The sequence below is a fragment of the Heloderma suspectum genome, chromosome 6 (assembly GCF_057233095.1).
Source record: "Heloderma suspectum isolate Gila_16-S chromosome 6, 16-S_ref, whole genome shotgun sequence".
Taxonomy (NCBI): Eukaryota; Metazoa; Chordata; class Lepidosauria; order Squamata; family Helodermatidae; genus Heloderma; species Heloderma suspectum.
The window spans coordinates 21,777,882-21,798,356 of NC_139463.1; the positions used below are offsets into that span (position 1 = coordinate 21,777,882).

Below are 20,475 nucleotides of genomic sequence, written 5' to 3' on the forward strand. Positions count from 1 at the left end.
CACATCTAACAGACACAGCACAGAAAGAGAAATGAATGGGAAGAGAAAAGGAGCAGTCTCTCCTTCACTGGGTGAAGAATGGGGCCAAGCTGACCTTCCCGTTCCCTTCTCTTGCCATCGTCTTCTTCCTGGGCTTTGGGGTGGGTGCAGCTGCCTCCCAGTAGAAAAAAGACTGCCAAAATGGCTGTGGATGACGTAATGTGCAACACTTCAGGCCTCCTGCAGCTTGAGGGGTGGGGTGCTAACTGTGAGAACTATGATGGGGTTTTATCTGTATGTTTAACTAAAACAAGCCATGTGCAAGATCAAATGCTGAGTCTTCTAGCACTGAAAAAGAACCCAAGGATGCCTACATCTGAGAGCACCAACACGATCTAGCAAAGAGTGTGCTAGAAGTGGGAACTTTGCTTCAAATCTGGGAACTCACTAGGTGGTTCTGAACAAAGCATCGCAACTTGTTCCAAACCACCCCCACCCACCCCTTTCTGTGAAGTGGGTAAAATCATGACATCCCATTTGTTACCTGGTCTGAGCCATTGGGATAAGGTGAATTATATCTCTAAAGTAAATGGAGTGATTAAATTAAATGGGTTGGATCCAGATTTAATCATACTTACAGTAGACCCAACTGAAATCAATGGGACTTTGGCTAGTCATGGCCACCTTATGCCCCATTGTTTTCAGTGGGTCTATCCGACCAAATCTGTTTAATCTCTCTCTCTCTCTCTCTCTATATATATATATATATATATATATATATATATATGAGATAAAAAATAAGATCCCTAGAGTGACAGCAGGTTAAATAGATAATAAGTGGAATTTCCAGCCCTTGCTCAAGCACTTGAATTCCCAGAAGAGCTTGTAACTAAAAATACCTCCCACCATTCCAAGTCAGAAAATGGCAGCAACCCAAGGGAGATTTGTAGCTCTGACCACACATTGCTTTTTGCAAGAATCAGGGTAAAATCAGTCAAGTTGATAGAGCAGTAAACCAGAAGCTAAGTTTAAGGAGTGTTCTCTGCAAAGCCCAGACCAATCAAGTTCCAGCTAAAGTTAAAAGAAAAGGGGGGGGGGTAGGGGATCCTGATTGAATCCATGGAAAGGGCCAGTTTACAGAGGCTGCAAATGCTACTCATCAAACATTCTTCACAGCATCCCATTCTGGTGGTTCCCTTAATGAAAAGCTGTGTATCTTTTGAAATATTATGGAAATGCAGAAAAAGCGCAGAAAAGTGGCACTGGCCACACAATTTAGATTCTTGAGTGTCTCAGCTTTCACTAAAAGAAGCAGCAGCAAATTTCTAACCCTTATAGTTACAAAAATAGGCTTGAAAGTGTGGGCATGTTCAGCAATAATTCCAAACCCTGGTTTGGCACTACAAGGGTGAGCCTTGAAGGAGCCTTAGGCTCGTGTATTCCCCGCCCCCGTCCCCCCCATGCATGGTTATTATTTTCCTGGTGTGAGGCAAACCGTTTTGTCTGAACCACCAATTTGGCTCAGTTGAGCAAATCGCTATTTGGTGTTTCAGCCAAACTGGCAAACTATGGTTTGCATTTGCTCTGCAAATCAGTATTGGAAACCAGAATCAAACCCTGGTTTCCAATCCTGGTTTGAAGGACAAAAACAAACCACAGTGAACTAGATGAGTTGAAATGACTCCTTAGTTTGCCTCAAACTCCTTAGTTTGCCTCAAACTAGAAAAGAACTGAACAAATGGCTGCACACTAGTGACAGAAGGTGTGGGAGGGAATGAGCAAGCCCAGAGCATCTTGATGGTTCATTCTCATGCCACCAAACCATGGTTCAGTTTTAAGTCTGAACCAGCACTGCATGGGCAATGTCTGCATCTCAGAAGCCAGAGGAGTCGCTGAGCAGGATTTTCAACATTTAGTGTCAGGGCTTCAGTAGCCTGCATAATTTATATGAGTCACAGAACTGAGCTTTTCCTAGTGTTTTCATTGTTTTCTTTCTTTTATTTTAGCATGAAATACAAGTCCTAAGCACAAGCTGTTCCTTGCTTTGGCAAAGGTTTGGTAGTGTCCAGGCTACCAAATCCCAAAGTCCAAAACCTTCAGAATCTGCTGTAGGTCCAAGTCCACACATGTACAAGTTTGCTTGGATCGCTGGACATGGGCCCTTGCATACTCTGAGAGCAGAACCTGCCATGTTGTCCCTTCAGGCACCCTATTTGAATTTGATCTTGTAACATGGTTATAATCTGGATGATACAGATTAAACCCTATGGTGGGGTTGTGCATAGAGGATCCCACCTCACCACTCAGACTAAGACATGATGCCATATAATTCTATCCAGCAACATCTGTTGCTTTACTAAGCAAACGATTCCATCATGAGCAGCTCGTGCTGGCTGCCTGACAGTTTGAATAACATCAGCTCCACCTTTCTTCTTCTTTTATTAAGGTCACTGGCCCTCTGAAGAATTTCAATATACAACATACGAGTTCTTGCTGCCCTCCATTCGCCTGCAATAATTACTGCCCCCATCTTTCTCAGTTAAACTGCCACTGGAGGGGGGGGGGACACTGTGTTGCCCCAGCCATGGGCATCGACCTCTTAATTTAGAGGTGCCAAGATAGTGATAAATCAGATTCACAGGTTTATTTACAAGGAGTACTTTATTGAGTAACTTACAGCACACAGGCGTACCCAATGGTTGGATCAGACAGCTTCTCTGAACCCAGAGCCATGGGGTACAATGGGTTTTATACAATACATGTTAGTAATAAGGCAGCATAACAGCAGCAAGCGCCCCTAGCGTTCATTCTCAGCATAGACTAACTGCACTAGGTTCTCAGCACAGCCACCTGTTAACAACCCAGGAACATGACATGTGAACTTGGAAACTCTGGGTTGTTTATGGGTTAAACAATCCAGAGTTAACCCAACAATTGCCCATGATTTGTTGTTGGGTTAACTCTGGGTTGTTTGACCTATAAACAACACAGAGTTGCTGGGTTTCTATGTCATGAAACAAACCAGGAATAGGGCATTCCTGGCTTGTTAATCAAAAGTGGAAACAATGAGTTCTGGACTCCCGCGTTCTGCTCATCCCAGCAATTCCTGGGGTAAACAACCCAGAAATTGCTGCCGTGACGTGAGAACTGGGTCAATGTGCGAAATACAATGCAATATAAAAACTATTCAATTCAGTAAAAAATACAATAAAACTACAGAAGTGGTAAAAATACAAAGGCAAAAACTACAGATAAAGCAACCTTTAAATGCTTAGCAGGCAAGTGGCTGCACCAAGTGGCCTGCTGGGATAGAAATGTCTTCACTAACCAGCGAAAGACATCTGGAAAGGGGGCCAGCTGCACCTCACTGGTGCAGCCACTCATCACCAATCATCTGTTCCTCCACCCAGGGCATGGTAAGCATGGCCAGGCACCTGCCGGGGGCCCATACCCCAGCAGGAGCCCACTGACAAGAGCCCCCTGGAGTTGTTCCTCCTCCTCACCCATTGCATCTTGTTTGTTCACCTGCCTCTTGCTCTGGCCCAGACAACGGTGGTGGTGAGAAGGAGCAGCAGCAGATGCCACTGCCTCCTTGCTCACTGGCTCTCGGCCTCTCGAGCAAGCAAGTGGTAGTAATGATGAAAAAGAGGATGAGGAGCAATAGTAGCTGGTGACAATGGCACCGAGAAGGTAGCCTCACTGAGGGAGGGGGACCATTGAGGCTGTCTTGCCCAAGGGCCCTCCAAAACCTGGAGCCAGCATTGGCTTTGCCCTTCTGAAACTCAGCCACCAACACAGAAAATTTGGTCTTTTAACACAAAGAGGCACAATCCATGGAAGGCAAGAGTGGTTTTGTGTTTTGGAGCTCAAAACATGGACCCAGCACTGCTTCCACCCTAGGTGGGACACAGAAAAGGGCCTCTCCACCTGATCTTAGGGAATGTGCAAGTTAGTAAGGGAGCAGGCAATCCCTCAGGTATCCTGGAGCCATGCCATTTAGGGCTTTAAAGGTGATCACCTACATTTTGAATTGTGCTGTAGCAGTGGAAAAGCTTTTAAGCTGCATCCCTTTTAAAACTTGGCAATGACATGGGATTTTCAAAAATCACAATTCGTTTTCTGCAAAAGCTTTGCTTCTGTGGGAATTACTGGTAGAAGAACTGTCTTGCGAGACGAGCTGCGTGTAAGAGTAAAGACGCAACAAAGATAAAAATAAAATGAGGCTGCCCACTACTTGAAGAATTTTCAGTCGATTGATGATCTGCCTTTTAACATATTTATCAATGAATCATGTTTGAAATGAATGTGCATATCACCTTGATAACTTTTTCAGATACTGAAGGAATCATTTAATTATATTTAAAACATTTATATCTTGCCTTTCTACTGCAAGGCAGCTTATATATAATTCAAAATAAAAACTATCCATTTACTCCTTTCCAGTAGAGATTCGGCTGTCCCAACACTGCTGCTATTCAGGTGCCAGCTAAAGATGTATTTATTTGTATTAATGGTGTTTTATTGTATCTTCAGCAAAGGAGATCGTTATCTTGTCGTGGTGCTGGAGCTTGAGCAACTCAATGACGTCATGAGCTCAACCATGAAGGGACACCCAAGATGGGAAGGTCATGGCAGAGAGGTCAGACTAAATACGATCCCTGGGGAAGGAAATGGCAACCCACCCCAGTATTCTTGCCATGAAAACTAAATGGATCAGTACAACCAGAGATATGTCGGTATACCATCGGAAGATGGGACTCCCAGGTCGGAAGATGCTCAAAATGCTACCGGGGAGGAACAGAGGATAAGTTCAACTAGCCCCACATGTGATGATGCAGCTAGCTCAAAGCTGAAAGGATGGCTAGCAGCCGATGGTGCTGGTGGTGAATGACGAAACCGATGTTCTAAAGATCAACACACCATAGGAACCTGGAATGTAAGATCTATGAGCCAGGGCAAGTTGGATGTGGTTATTGGGGAGATGTCAAGATTAAATATAGACATGTTGGGTGTCAGTGAACTGAAATGGACTGGAATGGGCCACTTCACATCAAATGACCACCAGATCTACTACTGTGGACAAGAGGACCACAGACGAAATGGAGTAGCCTTCATAATTAATAATAAAGTGGCTAAAGCAGTGCTTGGATACAATCCAAAAAATGACAGAATGATCTCAATTCGAATTCAGGGTAAGCCATTTAACATCACAGTGATCCAAATATATGCCCCAACCACAGATGCTGAAGAAGCAAAAGTAGATCAGTTCTATGAGGATCTGCAGCACCTACTGGATAGTACGCCAAAAAAAGATGTTATTTTCATTACAGGAGACTAGAATGCTAAGGTGGGTAGTCAAACGACACCTGGAATTACAGGCGAGCATGGTCTGGGAGAACAAAATGAAGCAGGACATAGGCTGATAGAATTTTGCCAAGACAACTCACTGTGCATAACAAACACTCTCTTCCAACAACCTAAGAGACGACTTTATACATGGACTTCACCAGATGGTCGACACCGAAATCAGATTGACTACATCCTTTGTAGCCAAAGGTGGCGGACATCTATGCAGTTGCTAAAACAAGACCTGGAGCTGATTGTAGTTCAGATCACGATCTCCTTATTGCACAATTTAGAATCAGACTAAAGAGAATAGGGAAGACCCACAGATCAGTTAGATATGAGCTCACTAATATTCCTAATGAATATGCAGTGGAGGTGAAGAATAGATTTAAAGGACTAGATTTAGTAGATAGGGTCCCGGAAGAACTATGGACAGAAGTTCGCAACATTGTTCAGGAGGCGGCAACAAAAAAGTCCCAAAGAAAAAGAAAGCCAAGGAGGCAAGATGGCTGTCTGCTGAGACACTGGAAGCAGCCCAAGAAAGAAGGAAAGCAAAAGATAAGCCCAATTCAATGCACAATTCCAGAGGTTAGCCAGAAGAGAGAAGGAATTATTTTTAAACAAGCAATGCGCGGAAGCGGAAGAATAGAACAGGAAGGACAAGAGACCTCTTCCAGAAAATTAGAAACATCGGAGGTAAATTCCAGGTAAAAATGGGTATGATCAAAAACAAAGATGGCAAGGACCTAACAGAAGCAGAAGAGATCAAGAAAAGGTGGCAAGAATATACGGAAGATCTGTATAGGAAGGATCATAATATCGGCGATAGATTTGACGGTGTGGTCAGTGAGCTAGAGCCAGACATCCTGAAGAGTGAGGTTGAATGGGCCTTAAGAAGCATTGCTAATAACAAGGCAGCAGGAGATGACGGTATCCCAGCTGAACTGTTTAAAATCTTGCAAGATGATGCTGTCAAGGTGATGCACGCCATATGCCAGCAAATTTGGAAAACACAAGAATGGCCACCAGATTGGAAAAAATCAACTTATATCGCCATACCAAAAAAGGGAAGCACCAAAGAATGTTCAAACTATCCAACAGTGGCACTTATTTCACATGCCAGTAAGGTAATGCTCAAGATCTTGCAAGGTAGACTCCAGCAATTCATGGAACGAGAATTGCCAGATGTACAAGCTGGGTTTAGAAAAGGCGGAGGAACTAGAGACCAAATTGCCAATATCCACTGGATAATGGAGAAAGCCAGGGAGTTTCAGAAAAAACATCTATTTCTGTTTTATTGACTATTCTAAAGCCTTTGACTGTGTGGATCATAACAAATTGTGGCAAGTTCTTGGTGGGATGGGGATACCAAGTCATCTTGTCTGCCTCCTGAGGAATCTGCATAATGACCAAGTAGCAACGGTAAGAACAGACCATGGAACAACGGACTGGTTTAAGACTGGGAAAGGAGTATGGCAGGGTTGTATACTCTCACCCTACCTATTCAACCTGTACGCAGAACACATCATGCGACGTGCTGGGCTTGATGAAGCCAAGGCTGGAGTTAAAATCGCTCGAAGAAACATTAACAATCTCAGATATGCAGATGATACCACTTTGATGGCTGAAAGAGAGGAGGAGCTGAGGAACCTCATGACGAAGGTGAAAGAAGAAAGTGCAAAAGCTGGGTTGCAGTTAAACCTCAAAAAAACCAAGATTATGGCAACCAGCTTGATTGAGAACTGGCAAATAGAGGGAGAAAACGTGGAGGCAGTGACAGACTTTGTCTTTCTAGGCGCAAAGATTACTGCAGTCGCTGACTGCAGCCAGGAAATCAGAAGACGTTTACTTCTTGGGAGGACAGCAATGACAAATCTTGATAAAATAGTGAAGAGCAGAGACATCACACTGACAACAAAGGTCCACATAGTTAAAGCAATGGTATTCCCCATAGTAACCTATGGCTGCGAGAGCTGGACCATAAGGAAGGCTGAGCGAAGGAAGACAGATGCATTTGAACTGTGGTGCTGGAGGAAAATTCTGAGAGTGCCTTAGATTGCAAGAAGATCAAACCAGTCCATACTCCAGGAAAGAAAGCCAGACTGCTCACTTGAGGGAATGATATGAAAGGCAAAACTGAAGTACTTTGGCCACATAATAAGAAGACAAGATAACCTGAAGAAGATGCTGATGCTAGGGAAAGTGAAAGGCAAAAGGAAGAGGGGCCGACCAAGGGCAAGATGGATGGATGATATTCTGGAGGTGACGGACTCGAGCTTGGGGGAGCTGGGGGTGGCGATAGCCGACAGGAAGCTCTGGCGTGGGCTGGTCCATGAAGTCACGAAGAGTCGGAAGCGACTGACCGAATAAACAAGAACATTGTATTTTATTATGTCCCAAATTTTAGAGTTATGATTTTAATGGTGTTTATACGTTGTACTGTTTTAGATCGGTTGTTAGCTGCCCTGGGCTCATATATATATATATGAGCCCAGGGCAGCTAACAACCGATCTAAAACAGTACAACGTATAAACACCATTAAAATCATAACTCTAAAATTTGGGACATAATAAAATATATATATATATGCGCAATCCTATCAAGATAGGTGGCCGCCTCCAAACTCGAAGGCCATCACCTATCCAAAGCAAGGCAGGAGAGGCACGGGGAAGATCGTTCCCTCCACTCCTCTCTTGCCTTGCTGTTTTTCACTAGACAGTCGTTTTTGGCTGTCTAGTGGTGGGAGTCCCAACAGGGAGAGGAAGCTGTCGTATGACACACTGGATGTGTCGTACACACAGCTCCACTCTCCCCACCCCAGAATGCCCCCCAGAAGAACGCCCCTTTTCAGTCGCTCCACGCTCTTTTTCCAAGCATGGAGGATGGGGCTCCTCCACGCTGCCGCCAAGGTGGCGTGGACAAGGGGGGAGGCTGGTTTTCCAGGAAACAACCTTGGAGCACAGGCTCTGAGGTCAGTTCCCAGAAAGGAGCATATCCCATGGCCCTCTAGACCGCGTCTAGTGGCCATAGGATTGCTCCCTAAATAAATTAAAATATACACGTAAAAACAGTATCAGAACCAACCGCTGGCAGACAACAAAAGGGGTGGTAGTAGTGTATTTAGCAGCATTATGTTAATCTCAGTTAACTATGGCTTCATTAAAATACGTGGATTTCTAAAAATTGGAAACTGACGGCACAATCTTATGCATGTTTATACAGAAATATTTTTTTTATGACTCCCAGCATGCCCCAGGTGGCTAGGCCATACTGGATGGCGAATGCTGGGAGTTGTAGGGTTTTTTTTCTGTCTAAACATGCATAGGATTGCACTTTAAGAGTGTAGCTTTGAAAGAAGGCCAGCACCCTCCCTTAAGCTTACACACAGGTGGGATGCACCGGATTTAAATGTCTTCATTGCCTCACAGATGATTACTTTTTTGCCCCATGGCCACAATCCCAGAAACTAGAGAACAAAGAACTTCATCCAGCTAGAAAGTGACTCAGACAAAGAATTAATGGTATGATCTCAGCAGCACCATACTAAAAAATGCCATTATTTAATGCAATGTTGTGGATGTGGTGTTTTGGTTTACAGAAGTAAAACTTGTCCACTTTGCTGATGTTGAAATTAGATTTCGACAGCTAGAAATTTAAAAGGCACTCTTAACCTCTGAATGATTTAGGGGTTTTGCTTTAAGATTTGTGTTCTGCTCAGGCAAGCAGCAGGCGTGATAAAATGGACAAAATTAATACACATTCAAAGCATAGACCAGATATACAGCTAAAGTCTTCCCATGCCTTTTCCCACCCACAAAAGAAGCCTTTCAAAACCAGCAATAAGTAGCAGAAGGTGCTTGTAAAAATATAGATAGACGAGGAGACTGAAAGATGGGGAGAAGCCACGAAGAACAATTCTTAGCATGCCCACACTTTTCACATTCAGTGCTTGGGGGCCACTATTAGGAAAACACCCTTAGCAAGCCTCAGCAATTATGATGGGGAAGAGACATAAAGTAAGGAGGTGATCTCTTGGTTATAAAGGACCCAAGCTTATGATGGCTTGCTCCATCAGAGTACAAAGGTGGTAGATGATCTTGCTTACCTTTTCTGACCAAAAAATGTTCAGTGCAATGCCCAGTTACTATTAGTTATTTTTATCACTTGCCTTTTTAAAAAACAACAACAGGCAGCTGATGTTTCCTGTTATGCAACTGCTTATAAGGCACTTGTCCTTTTATATAAACCCTTAAAGAAAGTGACAAGCTTTCTTGGGACTAGGTCAATTAGACCTAATTTGGTCAATTAGAATGGTTACTGGCAGGTCAATTAATGCTCAAATGTGCAGATTGTGAAAATGAGGTATTATAAAAACCAAACATAAGTTGGTGCAAAATGAATAAAACCATTTTTGTTAGATTTGTCAGAATCATAAGAACCTCAAATATCAAGCTTCTAGCCCACATCGTTGTTCTGACTGCAGGGAGCTTAAACTGAGTTATCTACCGATGTTCACCTCCAAAGCTTGTGGTTTTAAGCTTTCATGTTTTATATTGTTTTATGCTGTACTTTGTGGTTTTAATTTTTGTGAACCGCCCAGAGAGCTTCGGCTATTGGCCAGTACAGAAATAAATGAATAAATAAGCTTTCATCACACGTTGGAGATCACATATGTGACACCTAAAGATGTAAAATCTGTGGACATTTTGAAGCCATGGGGGAAACATGCCCCCCCCCGTATTAGGGGGGGAGATGGATTTTTGGGGGGTGGGCAGGTGGGGAGAATGGAATACATGCAATGCTTACTTTCTAATCAAATCTACACTTATTTTACTGCTTTAATGTAAAATGTATAATTTATAACTTTGTTGGCATATAAAATTGTCTTAATTGGCATATTTATGAAATGTATAGATTGTTTGCTCAGAAGTAAGACCCACCCTATTTAGTGGAGCTTACTCACAGGCAAGCATGCCTGGGAATGTACCTTCAAAAGTAGAAATGCCTTACAGTGGAATCCTGTACCTGTCTATTCAGAAGTAACCCACATTGAGTTCAGTTGGGACTTACAAGCAAATGGACAGCAAGATACTTGCTTTTAATGTCTCCAAGCTAGATGCAAAATGTTACCAGAAGAAGGCAAACTGAAATTCACAAGCAACAAAGGGCCCTGTCTTATAAAGATGGCAGAAATGCATCTCAGATTTGAGTGTTGAATACGTCTACAGTGTATACAGCAATTAACATTATCTTACACTGTAGAATGTCTTACACACAAAAAAATCATACTATACATTTTGAGTGAGCAAAACTTCCCCTTAAAACATTTCACTCATTCCAAAAGAGAAAATATTTCATCTGAGGGTTTTTTCCCCCAGTGTTCCCCCAAATTTCTAGGTTTTCACTTGCGGAAAAAAACTCCTCAGGAAAACAAATGGAGGAGAACCCCCTCACTCATTTTTCTCCCCCGCCCCCCAGCCTTCCCATCTCAAGTGACATCACAAAAAGAAATTGTAGTATATCTGGTAATGGAAGCTGTACGATTTGAATAAGCTTTTATAGTAAAAGCAGTTCTTATAGTAAAAGGCATTTTCTGATGTCTCATTTTACTGATGACATAGTAGTATTGTGAAACAGCTGGTGAAGGGAAGACAATATCTTGAAGCCAGTACAGATGGGCATGTCCTGAACAGACTGAAGGGTGAGGCAAGCAAGATGAATGCAAAACTACGTGTCCTCCAACATTTCCCAGTTGAACTAGGGAGACTCTTGTACCTCTAGGATTCCTGTTCTCATAACCACAAGAACTTAAGAACATAAGAAGAGCTGTCCTGGATCACACCAAGGTCTATCTAGTCCAGCATTCTGTTCACACAGTGGCCAATCAGTTGCTCACAGGAAAGCCACAAGCAGGATATGAGTGCAACAGCACCCTCCCGCCCATGTTCCCCAGCAACTGGTGCACATAGGCTCACTGGCTTTGATACTGGAGGTAGCATACAGCCATCAGAACTAGTAGTCACTGATAGCCTTCTCCTCCATAAATTTGTCTAACCCCCTATTAAAGTCACCCAAGTTGGTGGCTATCACTACATCTTGTGGTAGCGAATTCCATAGTGTAACCATGTGCTATGTGAATAAGGACTTCCTTTTATTTGTCATGAATCTCCCACTAATCAACTTCATGGGATGACCTTGGGTTCTAGTATTATGAGAGAGGGAGAAAAATGTCTCCCTATCCACTTTCTCCACACCATGCATAATTTTGTACAGCTCTATCATGCTTCCCTCACATCCCTTTTCTCTAAGCTAAACAGTCCCAGATATTGTAACCTTTCCTCATAGGGCAGTTGCTCCAGCCCTTTGATCATTTAAGTTGCCCTTTTCTGCCCTTTTTCAGCTCTACAATATCCCTTTTTAGATGTGGTGACCAAAACTGTATACAGTATTCCAAATGGGGCCGCACCATAGATTTGTATTAGGGGAGTATGACCTTGGCAGGGTTTTTTTTCACATCCTTTCCTAATTATGACTAACATGGAGTTTGCCTTTTTCACAGCAGCAGCACACTGGGTTGACATTTTCATCGAGTTGTACCCCACAACCTGAAGATCTCTTTCGTGGTTAGTCATCACCACCAAGGACTCCTGCCTGACACAAACACCCCACACACATCCTATTACCCAGGGTTGAAAGCTTTTCTCTGCCTACTATATCCTGTATTCATTTACATCTGTAACAGCCTCTGTTGCACCAAGTGAAAAAGCAAAGAAGTCGTTTTGAGTAAAAGAACTAAATGGAGGCGGCAGGGGTAACTGTTCTAGGGGGAAAAGAACATGCTATATTGGTTCTATAATACATTATTGAGAGTTAAAAATGATCCATACTCCCAGCAGTGTGTTTAACAGTAAGCTCTGCGCAAAGCTTACTTTGCGTTAACCATAAACAACCCAGGAAGAGAACCCATGGGTTGTGAACTCTGGGTTGTTCAAGGTTAACAACCCATAATTAAACTATAGTGCAGGTTTCACATATAACAAGGACCCATGATTCAACAACTACCCACGATTCAACAAAAACCCATACTTAACCAGTACTCTGGGTTGTCGTTATGTGCAAACCAGGCCATCGACTCTGTCGGCACGTAACGCTGAACATCTATGACTAGAAAGTAGCCTGCACTAACTGCTGGGCTCAAGTGCTCCCCCCTCCCCTTCCCTCCTTCCAATTGGCCAGGAGGAGGAATAAACCAGGATTCTGTTTTGCTTTAGCCAATTCCTGGCATGTTGTTACATGTGAACCAGGAATTGTGGTTTAAAGCCAAGTCCAGTTTGTTAATCAAGCCAGCTTCACAACCCGTGGTTTGCAACTGGCTGATCTGACAACTGATTAAAGTTTATTTTAACCCCCAATTTCTGGTTTGCATGCAGTGACAAGCCAAACGCTAGGTAACAGGAAACTGAATACTTGTCAGGGTGGAAACTGAGCCGACAGAACCCCAGAGCAGTTCTGATTCTGAGGAGGATCAGCAATCTGTGGGAGAGGAGCCAGCTCATCCCTCACAGGCACAGCAGCTGGCAGAGATTGCTCCTGCTGGCATTCCTGAGATAGATAGTGATCCTAGCAGTGACAAAGTGTAGGAACGGGGCTTGCTAGACGCTCGACGCAGACGCAGGGAGCGACGAGCGATGGAGGGCGCGGAAAGGAGGAGTAGCGCCTGTTTGGTGCGCAAGCAACGGCCACCTCCCGTGGACCCAAGGGAGAGAGGGAGGATCTCTCCCTAGCCCTTAAGTTCAGGGTCTTCAAGTGACTCTCCTTCAAACGGGGATCAACTGCCTACTTGGAGCATAGGCTACTCTGCTGTTCCTTGCTTAGTCGCTGGTAATTTAGCATCTGAAAGAGTCATTAAGTTGTAAAAGGATTAAAGCCTTGAAAAGAATCCTTTCGTCTGTGTCTTCAGTTGGCTATTGGAGTCTACTGAAAGAGTCCGCTAGGGCGTGCCTGACAATACTGATTTATTCCTCCAGGAGGAGGGGGGAGAGGGAAACATGTAAGTCTGAGACTTTGCTGGGGGGGTCCCTTTGGCTTGTGCACATTGCGCTAAACCATGGTTTAATGTTAAGCATGAATCTTCCCAGTGATTTACCGGGGAGATGAGGACTGTTCTCAGTAGATAAGGACTTTCAGAGCATAGGGAACTGTGCATGAAGGGAGGTGTTCGAGAGAATATGAAGACCTGTGTAATGTACTCCAGCACTTTATTAGGAAGCAAAGGAGGATGTCAGGGTGCAGATAACCTTCCCTTCTGAGGTCATGCTGTAAAGGGAGGAGTAACCATATTCTACCACATCATGCTGGCTGGGGACTATGGGAGTCGTACTCCCCAGACATCTAGAAGGTACCAGGTCGGGGAAGGCTGTGCTAAGGTCTGTTCTGTGCTAGAATACGGTCCTTTTCACAATTACTTTAAAAATCACAACCATGCCTTCAAAGAACGAAGGAGAACCTTAACTGACCTGTTTTTGGTTCCATTTAAAGTCTGGAATGAGAACAAAACCATTAGCAGGGTCTGGGTTTTCATACATTATTCGATCAGCCTCTGCCTTCTTCTCCAGGATGTTGTATACCCACTAAAAGAGATACATTAATTACTTTTTAAAAGAACAACAATCAACAAAAAACTAATATTCATCAACATCAAATAATGCATCTCTCTAACCCAGGCAGATTTTATTTTGTTTTGCTATCTGCCCAGGGAAACGTCATTGCAAGTCTTGGCATATAAAAACTGCATTTGGACTCATTGAAAGAGCTAAATGCTTTCATAGCTAATACAGTAAGGTTTGTAATTATTTATCCATAAAACAATCAAACATCTTGTGTCAGGGCCTGCCTCGATCTCTAAGGGGAAAGAGGAAGTTGTTCTCTTATGTACACCACTGCCAGATGAATTAGGGGGGCATATTTGCCTTTTTAAAAAAGTATTATGTATCTGCCACTTCTGAAAGCAGAACACTCCATTTAGTAGATTCTTGGACAGTTTCTGAAGAACAATTGCAACACTTCTGGAGAACAACTACAGAACAATTGCGTAAGAGAATTTTAAGGGAAAGAATTTCCCTTGACATTGATTTTGCTGACGGAGAACTGCTTAAATATACCCCGTGTGTGTGTGGGGTGGGGGTGGAATAAGAGGTAATTTGTGAAATAAAATAGATGGCAAGGCCTTTATGTAGAGAGTGTCCTCTCTTCCCTTCCTGGTGCAGAAACCAACACAGCAGGTCAGTGGTAACCAAAAGGGACTGTTAGGCCCCTTGACGGTCAAATCACATGCCAGGCTTACTAGTACATTTGAATTAAGGGCTCCTGAGAACCCACAGAAGAGTTCTGTGCTTCTCTGCATGATTCATCGCTCAGGATGAGCCTTGCTTTTATCAGCCTCAGATGGAGGTGATAATACTGCCACATCTCTGGGTATGGCTAGGAATGTGGGAGGATGGAATTCAGTCAGCATTTTTAAGCAAAACAACCTAATTCTCACTTCCTTGGCTAATCTGTGCATCAAAACACAGCTATCCTTCGGGCAGTTTTCGATTCAGCTTAAGCGTGTATAAGGAAAACAACTGCGTATTGCTTCCCTCCCTCTACTTCCCTTTCCTTGCTGTTCACCCTCTGTTGAGATTTAGATTGTAAGCTCCTTGGGGCCTACCCTCTTATATTCTATAGGTGCTATGCACACTGATGGCACTGTATAAATAATAAATCACTACCACCTCAACCACAATCACAGTTTATCATTACGTCAGTACTTTAAAGTTCTAGGGACCTGGATTCTGGCCTTCTCAGAGACAGCACCTGATGTTCCGAGCCCTTCAGTGGGGTGGGTCTAAAATCGAATGGCACAGAGGGAAATGCCAAAAGCTGTTAATCTTGGCTATTTGAAATCTCTTGCTACATTTTGCTTTTTCAGTTTACAGTAACTCTCCCACAAATGACTTCTGCCTCTAGCATTTGAGTGTGTGAAATATTTCTACACATGCCCACTAATGAAAAACACAGAAAGAGGCTGCTCCCTCCCATGACTTCAGATGGTTATGCAAGTCCAGCGTCTGTGCAGGCTAATGTTGTGTCCAAGAGCAGTTGCCAGCCTTTATTGTAACCTAGTGATGCCTGCTGTGTATTATTGGTAGGGACTGTTTATGTTGGTGGCAGATTATTATTTTTTTAAGAGAAGAAAACAAGGTCTATGGGCACATTTGGAGTTCTTAGCAGGCTGCACCAGATGCACAAAAAAAGAAAAGGAAAAGAAGTGCCAGCTTTTGCAGCTGTAAATTACTACACACACATCACAACAAAGGAACCACATTTAGCTATGTTGTAATGGACACAGAGTTCATGGCTGCATTGTGTGGGCCTCTGGTCAGGCCTATAGCCAAAGGTGGACTGGGGGGGGGTCTGCCCCCCTAAATGTTCTCTGTCCTCTATTTTTTTACAGTAATTAAAAACACTTTACAATTTTGTCTTTGAAAGGTCTGCGAACCAGATAGCTGCTCCCCTACTTTTTTGGCATTCTTCCCTCCCCAAATATTTAGGCTGGCTACAGGCCTGCCTCTGGTGAAGCTCCGCTGTTCTGTTATGACAGTCGCATCTCAAAGTAATTGTGATTTAGTTTGGTCTGGACAAGAACAGTGTGTAGCTCAGAAGGTTCACCTTCAATGAAAGATGCAGTTTTTCCTCTGTCTCATCTGCTAAAATCAATAAGGGAATGAAAAGGGCTTGGGCCCAAATATCTGAAGGCATGCCACCTCCCGTATCAGCCTGCCCAGGCATTAAGATCATCAGCAGAGGCCCTTCTCCATATCCCATCTCTAGTAGAAGAGCATTACACATGTACAGGCCTTCACTGTGGTGGCCCCCTGACTGGGAAGTGCACCCGGTACCAACACTGTACACTTTTGGTGCCAAGTTAAAATCTTTTTATTTGCCCAGGCATAGTGTTTGTAAGATAGAGAAAGCAGAATCACATTTTCCCAGTGATGAAATAGTGTGGTTTGTGAGTGGGGAAACTCCAGTTATCTCCACAAGACAAGCTCTAGTTGGGGTAGAAAATCTTCTGAATCTCCTGCATCAAGAAAGCAACAATTGTACATTTATTGTACTTTAAAAAGGGGGCGGGGGGAGAACCCTTCTGGAATGTTTTTTTTAGAAGATACCTGCAAGGCTAGTGTTACAAAGTGGTGAATGGGAGTGGAGGAAAGGACCACTGAGGCAGCAGAAATCAGCAAAATCCAACCAAATGGTAGCTAGGAGTCTGGGTGGATATCCGTTATGCAGCGCTTTCTCTGCAGATCAAATCATTATTATTACACTCATTATCATTACCCTCAACTGTGACTTTCTTCAGCAAAACTCTTGCACAAATATTAACTAATTAATTAATCATAATGCCAAAGTGGAGTGGTATTTCTGAAACAATTATATCTCACTCCATGCAATCAGCAAGCGTTTCTCCCATGAGAGTCATCTTCTTTATTCCCGTAAAACACGAATGTTTGTGTACTTTTCAACACAAAATAAAAGGAAAGAGAATAGCCATTTACCAGGGTAAGGCACTTAATGCCCTCCACTACCACCCCCAAAGCCTCACCCTTCCATGTCTCAGAAAAAAACAGAAAAATGCCACCTTAGTGATAGTGAAAGTGACTTGACCAAGGCCACATAAGAGGGAGGAATCATAACTCAGTGGCAGAGCACATGCTTTCAGTGGAGGCTGGTGGCTCCAATGTCAGTGGGGCAGTGAATCTGCTCTAGGTTTCAGTCAGAGCCAGTCAGAACTCTAAAGGAGTTATCCAAGGTGCTAAGCACCAGCCTCCGCTGCACGCTTTCCATGCATAAGGTCACAGGTTCAATCACAGGCATCTCCAGCCAAAAAGGATCAGGTAGGGTCATGTGGTAGGAGAGCTGTCTGCCTGAGACCCCTGACCTGGCAAAAGGCAGCTTACCCTGTGCCCACAATGCATCCAAGGCAGAGAGAAGACTTAAACCCAGAACTGTTGGATCCAAGTGCAACTCTCTCCACGGGATCAGAGTTTTCAGTCGCTGCATTCACCAGCTCCTTTTTCAGACGTTCTGCTCTATGCAGGGGCAGTTGGATCATGCCACTGGGTCTGCACCCGTATTGATATGAATGGTCCTGAACACCCCCAAAATCTGCATGTAGAGCTGACGGACTGAAAAGGGGCGCCAATGAGTGCACATCTGTCCAGGCGTAATGTTCCATGTGATCCTGACTGAATCAACAACACATGTACGGCGGCATGCTCCTGTTCAGACTTTCTGCTCTAGGCGTGGAGGTCGGAGGGGGCCAGAGGGGCACAGTCCCTCTCCCCTCTCCAAGTGTTTTGTCTACACACTGAAGCAACTTCTGAAAGTGGATTTTGGCCCCCTTGTATCTATCTGCTCTTCTTTTTCTTTATTTACCCTCTTATCATCTCCACTTTGCTGATTCCCCCCATCCCCACCCCCCAACAGTCGGCCAGCATTCCATGGCCACTGAGCATGCTCAGTCCTCACTCAGCTCTGTTTGTGTGCATGTGTGGCAAACCTCTTTAGGTTTTTTCCTTCTTCTTCTTCTTTTTTTGTACTTTTGCAATCTTTGAGGTTCTCTCCTCTCTCTTGTGTGTGTGGGTGTCAGAGATCCTGTTGCAGATTGTTTTTTCCCTGCTGCTGGTAGCAGTGATGAAAGAGCGATCTGTATCAAGATCGCTGGTGTGCGGGGTGTGTGTGTGTGTGTGTGTGAGAGAGAGAGAGAGAGAGAGAGAGAGAGAATTTGTGTGTGCCTGTATGTATGTACATGCACGCAGCCCCTGACCTCCAAGCCAGAATCACATGTGGCCCTTGGGACCAAAAGTTTGTGCGTGTGCGTGTGTGTCTATATATATATGTGTGTGTGCGTGCGCGCACGCGCGTGTGTGAGAGAGACAGAGACAGAGACAGAGAGAGATTCCATAACCACAAATCTGCAATTCTTACCAAAAAACTGGAGCAGACTGTTGCAAGATATTTCAACTCTCCTGCACATAGTCTCTCGGATTTACAGTTGGTTCCAAAAGAAGAAACAAAAGACCCTGATATGCTTGACAAAAGGGAACATTTCTGGATCTATAGACTCAGAACTCTTAGTCCCAATGGCCTTAATCTGGAGGACAATTTGTAGGCATTTTACCACTCATACGTCTGTTTTTTTCTTCTAAGGAACTTTAATCTCCAGGCATTCCAAACTGCCACTCCTTAAAATATATTTGTTGAACACTCTGTTGTTAGTCTTTCTATCTTTCATATATATTTTACCTTAAGACTGACTGCATCCATAGTGGATCCAGAGCTTCCTTGTTGTTTTGCTGTTGTGCCGCTTTACTGCCCCCCACCCCATAAAATTATTACGCCTTTTGACTTAAGCCTTTAGTTCTCACTCCAACTGAAATGAAGCCTAGGGCTACAATCTTATTGCCACTTACCTGGAAGTAAGCTCCATTGAACTCAATAACACATCTGAGTAGACAATGTATAGCATTCCACCGTAAACAGGTGTCACTGCATTTTCTTACACTCAGCCCTTGCTACTCTTGTATCTTCTGTCCCACTCTCTGCTTCACATCTCCCTTCCTCCCTGCCCCCTATTATTTCTCCACTCCCACTGTCTATTTCTGCCTGTACGCTCCTTGGGGCGGGGACCCATCTTTTGAGCCGTGTATACTGACGGTGCTATCAAAATAAATAATTTTTTAAAAACACCACAGAACAATTTCTTGTTAAATATTTACCAGTGGTGTTCTAACCAATGCACAGGACACGGAGGCGATGTTAAATGGAGGGGAGTGTATCGGGAAAAACAACAACACTCTACTGCATATTGAAGGCCACGAAAAGCCGGATGAAATTATATCCAACAAAAAAAGGCCAAGCTATTTGCTAAATCTTGTTAAGTACTCACAATTATCCATCTAAAAGACTGAGTCACAAAAGCCTGCCTGAAAAGACACAGAAAAAAGCCTGTCTGCTAAAATCAGCTGAATGACCCTAAAAAGGCCTTGGCCTAGATACAAAGAGCTGCGCAATTCATTCTGTGCTCACCTAAGTGAAGTCTGGGCCTGTGAGTCTTGAACAACAGCCACACACACACCCTCTTAACTCCTCACTCCATGCCAAACCACGTTTGAAACTGACGGAGGTCCATAAACAGTTTGTTCTAAGATACTGGGATACCAGGGATATGTGTGTGTGTGTGTGTGGGGGGGGGGGGTATCTGCCACTCAAAGGGGTAAAAGACCCTTAAAATTCAACTGGGCATGACTCACGGTCTTGGGTGTGCCCATGATATTTCTTTGGATGCCAGTCATGGATTGTACTGGGGCCTGTTGTTAAGAAGGAGTTACATTCCATACCTGAATGCTGAAACTCTGTGACTGGATAAAAGGGAGAGTAATGTTCTTGTAATCCTCCCCAGTCTCCTGGATGAGATACACTTCCTGACGCAAGTATTTCTGGAGGTGTTTCTCCGTTGCTGGGTACACCACGGTTGTTTTTATCTCTGGAATTGCAAAAACAGATACATGGCATTATCATCCGAGAAGATGTAGCCAAACCTATTCCTTCAGCATCTTTGATTGTTTCCAGAGACTGCTTTCAGAGGTATTTAAAGAAGAGCCACTTCACAGGCAAAGAGGATAGTGCGATGGCCACCAAAACCCACTTCCAACCAGGACTAAACAACACAATGAATGATATCAAATGATCTGATACTTCATAACATTAGCAATGAACCACAACTGTAAAAGGGGCCGCAGTGGCTTAGTGGTTAAGACGCTGAACTGCAGACCGGAAGGTCGGCAGGACAGCAGTTCGAGACCCGAGTGCTGCGTGACAGAGTGAGCTCCCGTCTTCAGTCCCAGCTTCTGCCAACCTAGCAGTTCGAAAGCAAGAAATTGCAAGTAGATAAATAGGTACCGCTTCGGCGGGAAAGGTAACAGCGTTCTGCGCACCTCAGTGTTCAGTCATGCCGGCCACATGACCACGGAAGCGTCTTCGGACAACGCTGGCTCTTCGGCTTAGAAATGGAGATGAGCACCACGCCCTAGAGGCGGACACGA

The 20,475-nt window shown here is 44.0% G+C and overlaps 1 protein-coding gene across 1 annotated transcript in view; it reads right to left on the bottom strand.

The window, feature by feature from the left end:
- Nucleotides 1-20,475, bottom strand: part of DCPS (decapping enzyme, scavenger) — an 84,061-nt gene that overhangs the window by 16,291 nt on the left and 47,295 nt on the right. The window contains exons 3-4 of the mRNA XM_084803741.1: nt 19,771-19,916; nt 13,843-13,956 (exon numbers count right to left, since the gene is read on the bottom strand). Of these exons, the coding sequence (XP_084659867.1) occupies nt 13,843-13,956; nt 19,771-19,916 (260 nt within the window). The remainder of the gene's footprint in view (nt 1-13,842; nt 13,957-19,770; nt 19,917-20,475) is intronic.